This window comes from Siphateles boraxobius, unplaced genomic scaffold (genome assembly GCF_051911475.1).
Source record: "Siphateles boraxobius isolate OS27281-9 unplaced genomic scaffold, OSU_SipBor_1 5, whole genome shotgun sequence".
Lineage (NCBI taxonomy): Eukaryota > Metazoa > Chordata > Actinopteri > Cypriniformes > Leuciscidae > Siphateles > Siphateles boraxobius.
The window spans coordinates 1725095-1742477 of NW_027509141.1; the positions used below are offsets into that span (position 1 = coordinate 1725095).

Sequence of the window (17383 nt, forward strand, 5' to 3'; positions counted from 1 at the left end):
CGTATGCTTTCAAATGATATATAGTTTGTCAAGACTAGTTTAGGTTTAGTATAGGATATTACTGTTTTAAATAAGTAATGGCTGTGGGCCAGTGAAGAAACTTCAAAATGAAACCGATATGGATTTCACATAGGATGGATGACTTTACTAAATCATTCATTTCCTTACATTGACTATCTATTGAGTTCTCCAAAGTAAAACATGACTTGTATTTAACTTATCTAACAAGCATTTTAAACTGAGAAGAGACCCCCTTTTAAATGATGCCTTAAATGAAACTTTATTCTTTCTGGTTTTAATCCATTGTTTATTGCTGTTCAAATGGCTCTTCGATAAAAGATCGATAAAATGTTTTATATTTCACCTTTATAATTTGCCTGTTGGAAAAGTTGGTTCAGGAAACAGAATGTGGAAGCAATATGTAACACAAGGTAAATAAAAAGTAACACGGGTTTAATGGAAGTTGCAGAGACAACTGTTTTATGAAACTATCAAAACAAATCAGGTTTAAAATGATTATTAGAATAATATATTATCTAAAAAAAAAAAAAAAAAGATATTGGCAGTCTAAACTGTTTCATTTGGTCTAAGGCTGGTACAGAGCATTCAGTGTGATATGTAGTTATGGCATACATGAATAATACAATTCCACACGTGCAAAATCTTGGAATGTCATATCCAAACTACGAGCATATGAGGAAACAACACATCTCGTCTATGCAAATCTACTTCCAGGTCATTTTAATGAAATGCTTATTATTAAGCACAGCAGTTTTCCGGTGGAATGCAAAGGTAGCAGTGGATAAACTTCAGATTAAAATAAACCAGAATGATTTGAGAAAAGGGACAACTGATCACGGATTATAAAACAGAACAATTTCCGAACAGCTGGGAAATAGTTCTCAGAAAAATTGGACCCAACTCTCAGTCCATTGGTGCTGAAGCACTGGTTCAGAGGCGCAAGGGAGGCACTGGCATGGTGACATCACGGAAGAAGCGATGAACAAGGGCGTTCTTCGCTGAGATCCTCTTGTTAGGATCATAGATCATCATTTGCTGTGGACAAAAAAAAAAAAAAAAGGATTTTAAAAACTGAAAATATTCAAATCAAACTGACATTGCATTCAGGTTAAAGTTGTAGACTATGGGTGGAAGTGTAAAATTCAATCGCATGGTTAAACATAAGGCTGGGCAGAGGGTAATACGATTCACATTCTTCAAGGTCAACATATTTAGTCAAACATTTATATCAAATATGGTTATTCTGTCTTTTGGCAAAATGTTTTATTGCAGCCGTGATAAAAAAATCAGCAGCCTAAAAAAACAGGAACATTTTAACAAGAATACTACAGCGAAAACAACTGGAATAATTAATATAAATTTCAAACATTATTAAAGTAAACAGTAAAAAATGAAAAACAAATTAGCAGTAGAACAAATAAATACAACTGAACAGTTCAGGTACAGGAATTGTAATCAAATATAAAACACTGCATAGTTTTTTGACGCATTTGTTTCTTGAACAGATCCAAAAAAAAAAATAATGCAATGTCAATACCTTAAAAATAAAGCTGGGATATTCTAATTCATTTATTGTCCATTTTGGTCATTTATTTAAAAAAGAAGGGGGAAAAAAGAGAAAAGCAGCAGCTATTTTATGCACTTTATAAAACAAATCCATTCAAGTTCATCACGGTCATAAAAGTTTGTTTGAGCTTCTTCTTGTGTGGCAATGTCAACATTAAATTATCATGCGCCGTCTAGCATTATGAAAGAACACTTTCTTTTCTATGAAAGAAACTTCTGCATGAGAACACTGCTCACATGAGATCTGGGCCTATACCATGAAGCCGGTTTAGGTGGCTAGCCAGCTATGTTTCAGTTTAGTTTGCGTCAACCCTGGGTTTTAGGGACCATGAAAGTGGTTTGGCTTTTAGCAGTGTTCATCGCCATAGTAACTTACGCTCCACGGCTAACCTGGTCCGGGTCAGGTGATGTTCAAGGTAAGAGGTTGCAAACTGAACTTGGACCAATCAGCTGTGAGCAAAGTGTCACATGTCTGATGCGATAAAGTCACTCCACCTGTTTCTACTCCGAATTAAAGGTCACTACATAGCAAATGATTTTTAAAGACAAAATCGTCTGGTTTTTAGTGATGCTTATTCAGAATAATAAATGTGTATGATTTAGATATTATTTATGTAATTATTATACCCTTTATCAATCACACATGTACCATTTTAGTTCATCAATTATTATTACGCAGTTTAAATGAATAAATATATAAAGGTAATATAAATACGCTTTAGCATCAATAGATGAAGCTATAAAATAACTACATGTGAGCTTAAATGTTCAATTCTCTCTATACCTTTATCAGCTGTATAAAATAACTTCACAACTTTTACTTGCACTGATATACAGTAGCGAGACTTTTTCTTTTAGTTGTCCTCTTTCATAGACAGCTGTTTTCTTGCTGTGTAAATTTGTTTAAATTCTTACTATTTTAATACTTTTATTTAATAAGTGAATTGCGCTGCTTCTCTCGCGAGACATTAATCTCAGTTTCACTCTTTCTCAGCATGTGATTGGCTGTTCGCTACTGATGTCACACCTAAACTCCTAAACTCAGGATCAAAGCCTGAGTTGACAGAGAAAGTTGATGATCAGCATCATGGTACCAACAAAGCCTGGTTGGATCGGTTTGGTTTGTCAACTCTAAACTAACCCTGTAACCCTGAGTTTGTTCAACTACCGTCATGGTACAGGGCCCAGGGCTGGAGACATGGCAACAACAACAACAAACTCATATCATTCGATAACGACTATTATCATGATAAATGTCAAGTCGAGTAAGAGTTGTAGAAGTCAGACAGTTAATTGTGGTTTTACCATCGGAACATGACAAACACTTGCCAAACAGATGAACATTTCACAAATTAATATTACGTTTTGTCTCTTATTACACACATTGGACCGTAGCTTGAGTTGGGATGCAGATGTAAATTCACGTTCATTAGCAAAACCAGTAGAATCTGTAAAAATTGTAACAACCTCATTTTATAGAGTCAAATTTGGTCTTCCATAGTATTTGGATGTCCGTGCCGACAGCTGTTTCACTGCATTGGAGTTTAAGATGACTTAAAATAAAGTTTTCTTTTTAATTTTCCCAACTCTTTTTATATGTTGTCGAATGCGGTTTGTGACTTTGAGAAATTATTATTATTATATTGTTATACACTCACCTAAAGGATTATTAGGAACACCATACTAATACTGTGTTTGACCCCCTTTCGCCTTCAGAACTGCCTTAATTCTACGTGGCATTGATTCAACAAGGTGCTGAAAGCATTCTATAGAAATGTTGGCCCATATTGATAGGATAGCATCTTGCAGTTGATGGAAATTTGTGGGATGCACATCCAGGGCACGAAGCTCCCGTTCCACCACATCCCAAAGATGCTCTTATTGGGTTGAGATCTGGTGACTGTGGGAGCCATTTTAGTACAGTGAACTCATTGTCATGTTCAAGAAACCAATTTGAAATGATTCGAGCTTTGTGACATGATGCATTATCCTGCTGGAAGTAGCCATCAGAGGATGGGTACATGGTGGCCATAAAGGGATGGACATGGTCAGAAGCAATGCTCAGGTAGGCCGTGGCATTTAAACGATGCCCAATTGCCACTAAGGGGCCTAAAGTGTGCCAAGAAAACACCCCCCACACCATTACACCACCACCACCAGCCTGCACAGTGGTAACAAGGCATGATGGATCCATGTTGTCATTCTGTTTACACCAAATTCTGACTCTACCATCTGAATGTCTCAACAGAAACCGAGACTCATCAGACCAGGCAACACTTTTCCAGTCTTCAACTGTCCAATTTTGCTGAGCTCTTGCAAATTGTAGCCTCTTTTTCCTATTTGTAGTGGAGATGAGTGGTACCCGGTGGGGTCTTCTGCTGTTGTAGCCCATCCGCCTCAAGATGTTGCGTGTTGTGGCTTCACAAATGCTTTGCTGCATACCTCGGTTGTAACGAGTGGTTATTTCAGTCAAAGTTGCTCTTCTATCAGCTTGAATCAGTCGTATTCAATTAAAGTTACAAGACTTACGTTCTCCAGATTTCCTTCCCAGCGGAGGGCCGGACAATGTTTTTTGGAACAGTTATACATTTCAATCAGGGCAGCCACAGAATTTTATAAAAGAAAAAATGCTAAACACTCAAAACAGGAAAAAACAAAAGGAGCCACGCACTAAATTTCCCACTATGTTAGGCAAATTGGTATTGGCACCAGTGTGATGCTTTAAAACACGCAATAGTGCATTTGCATAAACACTATATTGAACTTTTTAAAAATGATATTGAGGAAGAATATATTACAATCGTTTTATCGCCCAGCCTTACAATAGATTGTCAGTTATTACCTTGAAATTTATTGTTGATGGCTGTGAATTTTACTTGTTTTTAGAGATAGGCCAGGACAGTTCAAATCAAATTAATTCAAAAATTACGCCTATCATCAGATGCAGATGCATTATAAAAAAAAGAGTGTAGTTATCTACCTTTACTTAGCTTATACTGTAGTGTAGTGCAGCTTGTAAAACTACAAGCAGCTCAAAAGTTAATAAAGCAGCTTAACAAACCCCGGTCAGAGAACGTTTGCTGCCCTCTTACCCCTAGAAGGTCTCGGCCGTCTTCATCCAGAGGAGGCACCACTTTAGACAGGTCCTGTCGGGCCCACTTAGGAAAGGAGGGTTTGTAGTCTGGCATTGAAGTGACTCCAGGCCATATAGACTCATCCGGAGTGCCCAGAGTTCGAAATATTCGGAAGAGCTGGTCTATTTCAGAATCTCCAGGAAACAATGCCCTCCGAGTAATCTGGTAGGAAAAGCCAGAAAGTAAATAAACATCTTAAGTCATCAATAATAGCAAGCTGATAAGATGTGTACATAAAATAAAATAAATAAAAAACCATTTCAGCAAAGATGCAGCCCAAACTCCAGATGTCGACCGCTGTAGAATAATATTTACATCCCAGGAGAATCTCTGGAGCTCGGTACCACAAAGTTACAACCTATGAAAAAGAATGAAATTAAGGCAGTTACAGATTGTGATGGCAACTTCAAAACACTGCTTCATGAAGCTTCGAAACCTTTATGAATCTTTTGTTCCGAATCAATGGTTCGGAGCGTGTATCAAATTGCCAGAGTCACGTGATTTCAGTAAACAAGGCTTCATTACATCATGATTGTTACGAAACGTTTCGAAACACTTCGAAATTTCCGTGGTTCACCGCTTGGGGGCGAAGATCTCGGGCAACCCATGAATCATGAGGAGTCACTGAGAACCAATGAACAAGTGTCTGTGGGTTTTACCTGATCTCTGATCAGTTTTATACATCTGTAAACATTTTAATTAGACATTAGTATAATTAAAATTAATAATGGTAGTTAATAGTCTCTTATTGGCCTGTTTAGCTGAGCCATTCATAGAACAAACAAAAACTTTGACAATTAATAAAAGAACATAGACACTTGATAATCTTATATCATTGAAAGATTTTACTTTCAATAAAAAATGTGCAATAGATGTGTAAAAGGTGTTTTATGCATGTTTGCAGCTGCATGTCGGCCCAGGTTTTTGCTGCATTTACACTGATCTGACCACTAGGGGTCACCGTGGAGACGGGTGTTGGGTAGTTTCGATGCCTCGATCTGACACCACTCGTTTCAGATCAGTAGTGCACCAGAACACAGGGTCATTCATTATTCCCAACTGAAGTCTATACTTACACATGATGTAAGGGTCAAGAAGAGATCCAAGAATATAATTTGATTTCTTAAAAGTAATATATCCAGGCTTGTTGCTTCAAACAAGCAAACATACATCTGTGTTATATAGATTCTCATTTTCATATTATAATTAAATCTCATGTTGTGTTCTGTATTGTCTTAAGCAGAGAAAAGAACGTCTCCATTTTCCCCCAGTTTCTTTTTTAAGGTCACAGGATGATTTTATGCAGCAATAAGTGTCCATTATATTTATATTGAGTGGATTCTGACTAACTGTACCACCTCTGATTGGCTATTGCGATCACGTGCTCAACAGACATATATGTGATTGGCTAAAATGCTCAAAGGTTCCAAAACACGGTGTAAGCAGAAACCTTTTGACGCTCTTCACAGAGAGCTCACACACACTCATCACAGAGAGCTCACACACACTCACGGGAGCGTTTGAAAGCAGCTGCCAATCACCAGTCATACTTGTGAGATGAAATTAACTCAGTCTTTATAAAATAGTTTCTTACTGTCATACAAATTTTGCCCGTCTCCCTCAACATTTTATTTACGTTCAGTACAACTCGCTTAGAGCCTGTTTCAGCTGCGCTTTCAGTTGCATCTTTCTTTCAGCTTTTCTAGGTTCCCTAAGTCTAGCTTTCTTGATGGTGATTTTATGTTTGACAACTATTTTGAAACTATTACTGCATCTGCTTAGTGGTCTTTAGAGCTGCATGATTAATCGATAAAAGAAGGGGATCTTGATTCAAACACAAACAGTCTTTTCAATCACAGTATCATTATTTTTGTTACAAATTCAATTTATCACAGAAGTGCTGGGATAAGAGTTTATAGTTCAGATATAAACATGTCGATAAGCGATCAAAATAGAGTAAATCATGTTTTGAAAGTAACTTGATGCTTCAAATAAAGATTGCATCAATTATATTGTTACACCAGTAGGTGGCGTCAAGTGACGTTAAAAAAATTCTCATTGAATCATTAATTCAAGACATTTGTTAAAGTAACACCAGTTAACTTTTGCTCTCGGGTATTGTCGGAAACAGTATTGTCCTCTACTACTGTTGTAAACTCTGTCATTGTGCATTTGTTGACAACCATGATAGCCCTGAACACTGTAGGAGGAGGTCACATGCAGGTGTTCTGCTTGCGTCGCGTGTGAAATGTCTTCATCCCAGGTACAGTGGCATATATTTCAGCATGTCATATGAATATAATTTCATGGGTTTAATTTTTTTTCTAACGACAAATGATCGCGATGATCACGTTTACAAGCCAGTGTCATTACAGTAGCCTAGTCTATTGGTTACCGTTTTACTGAATCTATATGATACTTCAATGCAATGGTTGAGTGGTAGATAACCATATATCGTCAATATTATAATATCAAGCTACCATAAATAAATCTGCAAATTTTACAAATCGATTTGCATTATAGCTTGAGGCAAGACAAATAATCATTACCTGATTCATGAAGATAAACGGAGGATAAGATAGCTTCCGTAACATAGTCAGGCGGACAAAAAAACACCCCAGACTACGGGGTGTCATTGGTTGTTGCGTTAAATGTTACCCAGATACAATAGTGCTATTTTCTGATTGGCTAACAACACCAGACGAACAACACCAGAGGAGACGCGCTTGAATTCATGCCTGTTCCACAGTGAGAGCGGCGCGGCCAGAGTTTTGGGCGCTGCGGCATATTAAATATATTACAAATAGTTTTGCAGCGTGAGAAATACAATGTGTGGCGGGAGAGCGTGACAAAAGACCGAAATGAGTGACTGTCACGCTCAATGCGTGACACTTGACAGCCCTGCGATTTTAAGGAAGTGGGGGTGGTGGTGGAAGTGACGTATATGCCGTAAAGCAGTCGAGTTTTGTAGTTCTCTTTGTTCGCCGGTTACTACCCGAAACCCGAAGTTTAAAAGTACGATTAAAAACGCTACAGACCCCGTCAGGCTATGGCAGACGTGTCATTCAACCTATTGTAAGTCGATGTACCATCACAAGAGACTTGGAAATATATTATGAAGGTTGAAAAGTTACCTGGTGTTACTTTAAAAAAAAACTGATTCATCCAGTATTGAAACAAGTGAAGTCTTTATGAGTGAGTAATTAAAACGATTCATTCAAACCAATTTAAAGAATATTTTTTAAATATAATGCTTTGTTCATGCAGAAACGTGGGAGAATCGTGATTGTGATTCTCAATTTATCCAGAATAATGCAGCTCGAACACCTAAAAAGAGGTTTCAACTAGTGTTGGGCGATATGCTCCATTTTCATATCGTCCTATCGTCAGCCTGTGAGATCGGCAATTCACGATATTATCGTGAGGGGGCGGGGCTTACTTATTTGATTATTAACTTGATTATTTACTCATTAATTTGCTTGTTTTATTACTTAATTTTATACGAGAATATTTTTCTATTTTGCTAGGAAAGGTGGAGTGTTTATTACTAGGCTAGATCAGGTTATTTCCCGGTATAGTGAGGTAAAAAAAGATCCTAATCATTTTTGTATCTGACTCTGAATTTACGGACACACATGATCCTCTCATGCCGTTACAGATGCAGCATTTTGACTGTACTTCTGCACGAGATAAAAACACGTTTTAATAATTTCTAAGGTCAAGAAAGAGTCTGAGTTTTCGATATATGTCCTCCTACCAGTGCTCTCTCTGTCTGGATGCACTTCACATATGCGCACTTCAATAAGCCCGAAGAACACGGGTGTTAATGCCGGGAGAAATCAGAGTAAGGGGCAGAAATCTGGCTAAGTCGATCGGTTTATACTTAAACTTATGACTTGACTTCGATAAAGGAAAACAGGTTAATGCGTTTACATGACCACATGCATTATCAGTTTATTCAGAATAATCGGGTTAAGAACGTGGCTGTAAACGCGCTCATTAACAAAGTGAAAGTAGAAACGGACTTCGCTTTCGGCTGTCGCTGCATTAACGCCGCGTTCTCTCAGAGTCGACGATGGGATATAACGGTAGGCTATAGCGACTATCTTAATTTACTGGCTTAGTATTTCTCTTGTGGACCTATATGATGACAGTGAAAAAATTAGAAGAATATTTCTTGTTAAACAAGTGTTTGAAGCTGCTTTTGATTTTCACAGATGGCAGAGTTGTGCTGTGTTCGTGAACTAAAGACTGGCCTATATAATTTTAGTGATATTATTATATTATTAATATTTAGTAATTGTATTGTTTTTAGTGTTATTAGTGTCTTTAAACTTTTTGTTAATGTGCTATGGAAACAAAATAGGCTACTGACGACGAACAACGATGCCGTTTTCATCTTGGATGTAGGCTATAAGATATGCGAGCGTCTGTTAAAACAAGCACTCTTGACAATTTGTGAATGGATCACCTTGCAGTTCAATGTTGATGTGGGATGTAGGCCTAGTTTTTTATTCCGTTTTAAAAACATTTTCTTAGAGGAGTCCTCATACGCGCGTGTCGGTGTTGTCGCAAGTGTTAGGCAAGTGATGTCGTTATGAATTTAGGCAAGGCAAATTAATTGTAGTTCCTAATATTAATTTAATAACAATACTAGCTTTATAATAATAATAATAATAATAATAATTTAATATGTTCATGGTAAAACGAGCCAATATCGTATTGATATCGTCAAAGGCATCTGCCATCGGCGAAATCTCAGACTATCGTCGATACACGATACTATCGTCTATCGGCACAACCCTAGTTTCAACTATAGTTTCGCTCAATATGATTCCACTCGATTTAGGATTGAAACGCACCGAATATATCCTTAAAAACCCTAGAGCAATGTTTCTGCCTCTCACCTCATGTGTATAAGTCCGCACAGGTACACCAAACGCTCTGGCCAAACCAAAGTCAGCCAGTTTGATCTCGCCCTGAGCGTTGATCAGGAGATTCTGGGGTTTGAGATCCCTGTGAAGAACCCGATGGGAATGACAGAAGGCCAATCCCTGGAGCAACTGGAACAGGTAACTCTGATGAACATTACACAGACAGACATTAGACATATTATTTCCCTACATTTGGCCATTACCACACCTTCTTGGATGTTTAATAGTTGTGGGCTGCATTTCCCAAAAGCATTGCAAGCCCTTAATAGCAATGTCACACCCATTTTTTTTTCACACCCGAAAAAAACCCCTACCACTTAGTGACCGTCAAACCTGTTGTCTCATAAAAGGACAAATAGACAAAATAGTCTTTTTTGTTTCTTAGTGACGGTTGTGTTGAAGTAAGCCAGAAATGCACGATGTGGCTATATTTAATATTCATATTGACTCATGAGTACGTGCGCTATATCTGCACAGTTTACATAAACTTCAGAAGCTAGTTCACATTTTATGGGTGTTCACTTCAAACCATGCCAATATGAAATTGCACAGAACATCTTGTGTGTGTAAAAGTAAACTGTTTAATTACCTTGTGGCTAAGACAGTATATTATAGTAGAGCTCAACTAAAGTTATTTTCATTGACAAATTGGTAATAGTGTTAGAGAAGTTGTTTTTGGAATAAAAAGTATGCTAGCTAACAAACAAACTCAAAAAACCATCATCCATGTCAGGCTAATTAACAGTCCCAATTCTACTTTAAGACATTCTTAAGATAAAGTGATAGTTCACCAAAAAAAAAGCTGTCATTAATTTCTCACCCTCATGTCGTTCCAAACCCGTAAAGACAAATGAAGATCTTTTTGATGAAATCTGAGAGATTTCTGTTCCTCCATTGACACCTACTCAACTACCACTTTGACGCTTCAAAAAGTTCATAAAGAGATCATAAAACTAATCCATGTGAATTGACTGGTTTAGTCAAATTTTTTTAAAGAGACTTGATTGCTTTATATGATGAACAGATTTAATTTCGGCTTTTATTCACATATAAACATTGAGCAGCGAACATAAACAGAAGATCAACCGAACCTGCTTGACGTGCGAGAACAAACCTCTTCAGAAAATTTGAACTAAACCACTAAATTCATATGGATTCGTTTTACAATCTCTTTATTAACTTTTTGAAGGGTCAAAGTGGTAGTTGCGTAGCTTTCAATGGAGGAATTTCCCAGGAAAATCTCTCAGATTTCATCAAAAAGATTGTGTTCTGATGATGAATGAAGCTCTTACGGGTTTGGAACGAAATGAGGGTGAGAAATTAATGACAGAATTTTTCATTTTGGGTGAACTATCACTTTAAGGCATGCGGACAGGACTCCAAGAGATGGCTCTCTGCGGTCATGTTCACTCTTCCCAGGAGTGTTGCATGTGTGAAGCCAGGAGGAGGGTGTGTGTTTTTTTTGTTGGACAACTCAGAAGGCATTATTCTCATGATTTCATGAGATCCTGGGTGTGTTCAACTTGAAGCGGCGCTGCTCAGACCGATCAGTGTATGACATAAAAGTACAGCGAGAACGATTATAGAGCAGACGGACAGGGGTGTGTTTCCCATACACACATGGTGGAGTAATAACTTCTTTTAATGAATCTGACTGAGATCGAATTAACGCTAGATGTTATGCTATAAATTACGGACATGGCAAGGACAAGTTATTTTGCTCTATTTCCAGATTCAATCATAGGCTCGTTCTTAAATGACGACGTAAATGACATTTGTATGTATTCTAAATAAAAGATATACATTGCACTGAATCTCACCTTGCTTATTTTGCTCAAGTCAGGATTTATTGAGTCCACATGTCATGAAAACAAGAAACGGCTTCTAACCACGGGTCGAGATCCGTCGTTCCAAACACTGTTCGCGATTGGTCGTTGGAACGATGGTTTCGGGAAGCACCGACTCGTTGAACTATGCAGATAACGATGGAACTTGCGACCATAGTTGGCTAACAATGCTTTTGGGAAATGCACTCCTCTATGCTTTCAAATCGCTCTCTTAGTACTTTGATGTCAAACACCGATCGGCCTGTGATCTATGGCGAGCCGTTTTAGCTTAAATTGTACCCAGCGTTACTCGTCGTAATTGCATTTTTACTTGTAATAATTCAATTTGTGGGCTCTACAATTTCTCTTGCTCTTACTAGTAGCAATTACAATTAGAAAGCTCTCTAATGAATTTTTACTAGTCATATGTCTCCATTGACTTCCATTCATTTTTAAAGGGGTCATGAACTGGCTTTTTAAAAAAATATATAATGTTGTCTGAGGTCAACTTATGACGCTCGCTTGGTTTTTACATTCAAAAACATCAAAATGAATAAGTAATAGGCTATTTTCTACCCTAGTTTTGAGCCTAGCTCGCATTGCTTATGCAGCGACTGTCTTCTTCCACAACCAGGCACTGCACAATATTTAGTAAACGGCATGTTTACTGCTCGGTAGCCCGATCCGGTTTGTCATCACGAGGTAGGCCTATGTTATTTAGCTATGCGTGTAATGCGCAAATCGGTGGGCGGGGCTAAACCGGCCGTGTTGAAGTAGGCGTTGATCTTCTTCTGCGGGGGTGGTGTTTTATCCTCTTTGACGTCATAGTTCCCCAGTTTGAAAAACGAGTCGTTTGCTGAGCCTGGTGTCAATAAAAGTAGAGCCCGACCGATATATCGGCGGGCCGATATTATCGACCGATTTTAGGCATTTTCCTAACTATCGGTATTGGCATTTATAATGGCCGATAAATGAATATTTTAAAAAATGCGGGTACGGTGATTCATGTAAGGGTGGCGCTGCCAATAAAGCACCTAAAAGCTGTCACAAGAACTGGCAAAAATAATGATTATGAATACAACAAATATAGCAAGGAGACATTTTAATTGTTTATTAATAAACAAGTGTTTTCAGTCAGTGTCAGCCAAAGATGAAGTTGACGATGCTGACTCGCGATCTTCAGTGAGCGCGCGCCAGAGAGAAATGCACATTTCATACGATTACATGAGTCTGTCTGTCTTTCGTTTTTAATTGTTCTGTTTAAAAGTAGACATTTCAATATAGATATATTTCAATTCTCAGGTCTATACGCTGAGTTTCGGTTCATGAGACGAGCTCCAGTTCACCCGCAGGCGCCTCCGTGTCGAGATTATCTATCGTCTGCTAAATTTACTTCTTATAAATTAAATCCAGGCAAATGGCTGATGAAACATTGATTAAAATTAAGATACAATTAATACAAAACGAAATTCACTTTGAAACGAAAGGTTTTGTGCTTTCTGTTTGATGTCTATGTGAAAGTTTCAAAGCATTAGTGCCGCTTTCAGAGCGCTCACGTCCGTAGTGCTGAACTGTCGCGTCTGTAACATTGTTTTTTCCTCATAAATGCAAACACGAAAAATAAAATAAAATAAAATGAATATTTTATGTAGCCTGTGGAGACTGAGAGCCAACCCTTCTTCATCCGGTGGGTAGTAGCCTACTTGTGATTTGCGCAGTGTAATTCACAGAATTGATTTCTCTGCTACAAGCCTTTGTCACGTATTGTGTGAGCTTGTGACTATTGCAAGCGCGCAGCTGAGAAGTCCTGATTATATTGTCTGCTATATTTAGGCCTTCTTCTTATTTATTAAGGCAATTGGTTGATGAAACATTGATTAAAATGCGTGGCGCGAGCGATCTCCGACAGTAAACTGATTCTGCTTTGTCTAGGGTAAACAGCTGTTGCGACGCGAGCAGTAACGGCCGCGTCCGGTGTAGACACAGTGTTAAAGCTCATTCTGCCTGATAACGCTACGTTACAACATCAAGCAATATTCCAAAAATGTATATAATTATAACACTTTATATAGGGCCATTTTGCATTAAGAGTAGCCTAGTTTCACGTTTAGTACATTTTGCTTACTAATTATTTAAAATAGTATAAAAGTACTGTACATATGTAATTAAAAACGTTTTCATTATGATATTATTCATTTTACTTTAGTAAAAAGATCTGAGTTCTTCCTCCACTGGTAGAGATTAGAGGAATTAAGAGTAAAAATAGAAGATAATAAGGTTTTGTCAGTGACACTTTTTATATATTTATTGATACAAGTTATGACTAAATTAAAAGACAAAGTCGTCGTTAGTGAAGATTATGCAACAGTATTTAGAATATAATATCATATAATATAACATGCAATGCAAACTAGTTTGGTTACAGCTCAGCTGTATAATTCTCATTCTATCATTCCCCCTGCCTCCATTACATATCTGTGTCACACAAGTGTTTGATTACCACATTTGAGTGATCATTGCAAAACGTGTTTATAAAATATATTTATTCTGTTTATAGCTACTGTGTAAAGTACCCATCAAAAGTTTGTACACACCAATAGGAAAGTGTCCAAACTTTTGACTGGTATATTGTACTATAATACACATAAATAATATTGCTACTGTATTATAATATACACATAAATAATATCGGCCGATATATCGGTATCGGGCTTTTTTTACTCCCTAATATCGGTATCGGCATCGGCCCCCAAAAATCCATATCGGTCGGGCTCTAAATAAAAGCATTTATTGGACTAACAAGGACGTTTTCAGTTCTGAAACTTACAGGATATTCTTATAATATGGTGACCTTTTAGATGTCAAAAGCTCAAGGAAAATTTGATTTCTCAGTTCATCACCCCTTTAATTACGAGCAATTGAATTATTACTAGTAAGAATGCAATTGCAGAGCTCTTTAATTCAATTACAGAGCTCTGCAATTATACATCTCTTTAATTTGTTTTTTTACCAGTAACAATTCAATTGTAGAGCTCCGTAATTCTCACTCCAAGCTAAACTCAAAAGTGGTCAGCCCTGCGTTTAGACTCACCTTCACGAGTGGCAAGGATATGCCAGAAACAGAGGATGAGTCCATAAACCTCTTCAGGTCTTGGTGAAGAAATTCAAACACCAAATAAAGCTTATTTTCTGTGTGTATCACATCACGCAACCTGTGGGCGAGAAAACTGTGAGACTCAAGAAGCCTTGGGGCAGTTTGTTTAGAATTGTGCATTGACTCTACATCATGATGTGAAACAAAGGACTAGTTATGCACTGGTTAAAATCATGAATAGGACTAAGGTTTAGACATTGCTCATACTTGACTATGTTTGGGTGATTGAGCTCTTTAAGCAGAGAGATCTCACGTATGGCAGTGCTGGGAACACCTTCAGTCTCCCTGAAACCAAACAAACAATCATGTCATTCAAACACATCCCTCATCTAAAGACAAAAATCTGTTTATATGAAGCTCACGGCCAATGAAACAGCCCTCAAAACGTACAGACCGGTAAATTAGTTAAGATTAGTTAAAGCAGGTATCACGAAATAGCAATAAGGAATACAACATTTATCAATCTAGGTTCATGTTAATTTCCACATACACAGTTTTTTGTATATTTTTAATTTCGAGTTATAAATGCATTATAAAAAAACATGAATTAACAATGAACAGCAGAACATTTCTGAACCAACAGTACCGGTCAAAATTTTGGAAATATTACTATTTTTTATGTTTTTGAAAGAAGTCTCTTATGCTCATCAAACCTGCATTTATTTGATCAAAAATTATCCTTATTTCTGAAGGATCATGTGACACTGAAGACTTTGCATCTCATTAATAAATTATAATTGAAAGTATATTAAGAAAACAATAGAGAACTATTATTTTAAATTGTAATAATTTCACAATATTACTGTTTTTTCTGTATTTTTGATCAAATAAATGTAGGTTTGATGAGCATAAGAGACATCTTTAACGTAACGTTGGCAATGTTTCCAAACTTTTGACCAGTACTGTACATTCCCAATTGAGTTGCATATATCAACAGTTAATGTATTATAAACAAACTTCAATGCACAATCTCATTACATTTATGAACCTATATAAACAAATTCTCAAAGAAATTATCATTGTTTGTTCATGACACTAATGTTTACATAGTGCAACTTTGTAAAGTGTTGCCATTATTATCTGCTTGTAAACGAACATTAAAGTGTTAAACAATCCAGTAACTTACATCAGCAGTGCAACAGCTTTGACAGAGATAAACTGACTTTTAAAAACACTTATACTCGTAAATACCGGAAGAAATCCGTTTTTATCACTCGTAAACATGAAACAAACATTCGCGTCACTGAGTTAACTTACAGTTTGTATTGTGACTGAGTTATTTTAAATCTGAAAGGCTTCTCGACTACACAAAAGTAATGACAAACACCTAACTTACGTGTCTAATCGTATTTTCTTCAGAGCAACGGTCTCTCCGGTGATTTTATTCTTGGCTTTATAAACCACCCCGTATGTTCCCTCTCCAATCTTTTCCACTTTCTGAAAGGACTCCATGTCAAACCCCCCCTTTTCCGGGGACACTTCCACGCTAAATCTATTTAAAACTACAGATGTGTGGCGAGAGTACTTTTAGTTACAAAACGGCAATCAGAAACATTAAAAACGTTTATTTGATACGTAAAAATACAGGCGACGAAAATCATGTCACAACTTAACATCAATTCCCGCGTTTCAAACAGCACGCCCTCGCGACAAAGCACAAAACCAGGCCCCGCCCTCCGAAGAAACGTCAGCCTTCTGCCGAAAACCAATGAACTGAGTGAGACAACAAAGGTCTCCTACGTTACGTAAAAAACGATCACACTTAAAAAAAAACGTATGTCTTATGTCTAACCAATGAGCTGAGTGAGAAGAATAACGCCCGCCCTATTTACGGTTTACGTACGGCTACTACAAACGAACGCACGAGCACCATCAGTTGAAACAATCGGCTCTATTTTTAGTCCATTCCTACATATCAGGGAGAAAAACATTACAAAAAAAGGGGAAAAAGTCATAACTATGTGGTTAAGTCGAAATTATGACATATTAAGTCCTATTCATGACATTAACTCGAAATTGTATTACCTATTTGTTTTTACTTTTATATCATCATGACGTAAAATGTTGAAATTATGACATACTACAATATAATTGGCATATTAAGTCGAAATTGACATACTATCCCTAATATTTGTCTTTCATATCATAATTAGAATGTAAAAAGTTGAAATTATGACATACTACACAATAATATTGACTAATACGCCTTCATTGTTTACTTTGATATCATAATTACCATAGATATCATATAGAGATGATGTATATGATAATTACGATGTAAAAATTCGAAGTTATGTCATACTAAGCAATAATTATGACATATTAAGTCGAAATTATGTCACAGGCCTACTAGCTGTGTTTTTTTTTACTTTTGTATCATTTTTTACTTTTGTATCATGATGTTAAAAGTCGAAATTATGAGATAAGTAATAATTATGACACATTAGCTCGAAATTATGACATACTACCCCTAATATCTGCCTTTTATATCATAAATATGGCTTAAAAAGTCAAAATTATTAGATAAAGTCGAATTTATGACATACTAAGTAATAATTATGACGTACTAAATCATAATTATAAGATTAAAAAGTCCAGTATGAGATTAAAAATCTCATATGTCATAAATTGCTCTTTATGGCTTAATTTCAACTTTTCATAATTATGACTTAGCATGTCATCATTTTGATTACCCAAGCTGATAGATTTTGTGCTCGCACTCTGTGAGAGAGTCACATTTATTACAGC

The 17383-nt window shown here is 36.8% G+C and overlaps 1 protein-coding gene across 1 annotated transcript; it reads right to left on the reverse strand.

Annotated features, from left to right (window-relative positions):
• Window positions 1-254: 254 nt before the first annotated feature.
• On the reverse strand, window positions 255-16373 carry cdk2 (cyclin dependent kinase 2). The gene is made up of 7 exons (XM_077204392.1): window positions 15972-16373; window positions 14843-14920; window positions 14573-14693; window positions 9629-9799; window positions 4978-5079; window positions 4680-4883; window positions 255-1056 (listed from the first exon to the last, which is right to left on the reverse strand). The coding sequence occupies exons 1-7, from the start codon at window positions 16085-16087 to the stop codon at window positions 952-954; spliced, it is 897 nt and encodes a 298-aa protein (XP_077060507.1). The 5' UTR covers window positions 16088-16373; the 3' UTR covers window positions 255-951.
• Window positions 16374-17383: the final 1010 nt, after the last annotated feature.

Coding starts and splice junctions, on each gene's coding strand:
- cdk2 (XM_077204392.1), bottom strand. CDS start 16,087: ATGGAGTCCTTTCAGAAAGTGGAAAAGATTGGAGAGGGAACATACGGG. Junction 4,884..4,977: donor GCTGCATCTTTGCTGAAATG/GTTTTTTATTTA, acceptor TTTTCCTACCAG/ATTACTCGGAGGGCATTGTT. Junction 1,057..4,679: donor ACGGCCGAGACCTTCTAGGG/GTAAGAGGGCAG, acceptor TTTTGTCCACAG/CAAATGATGATCTATGATCC.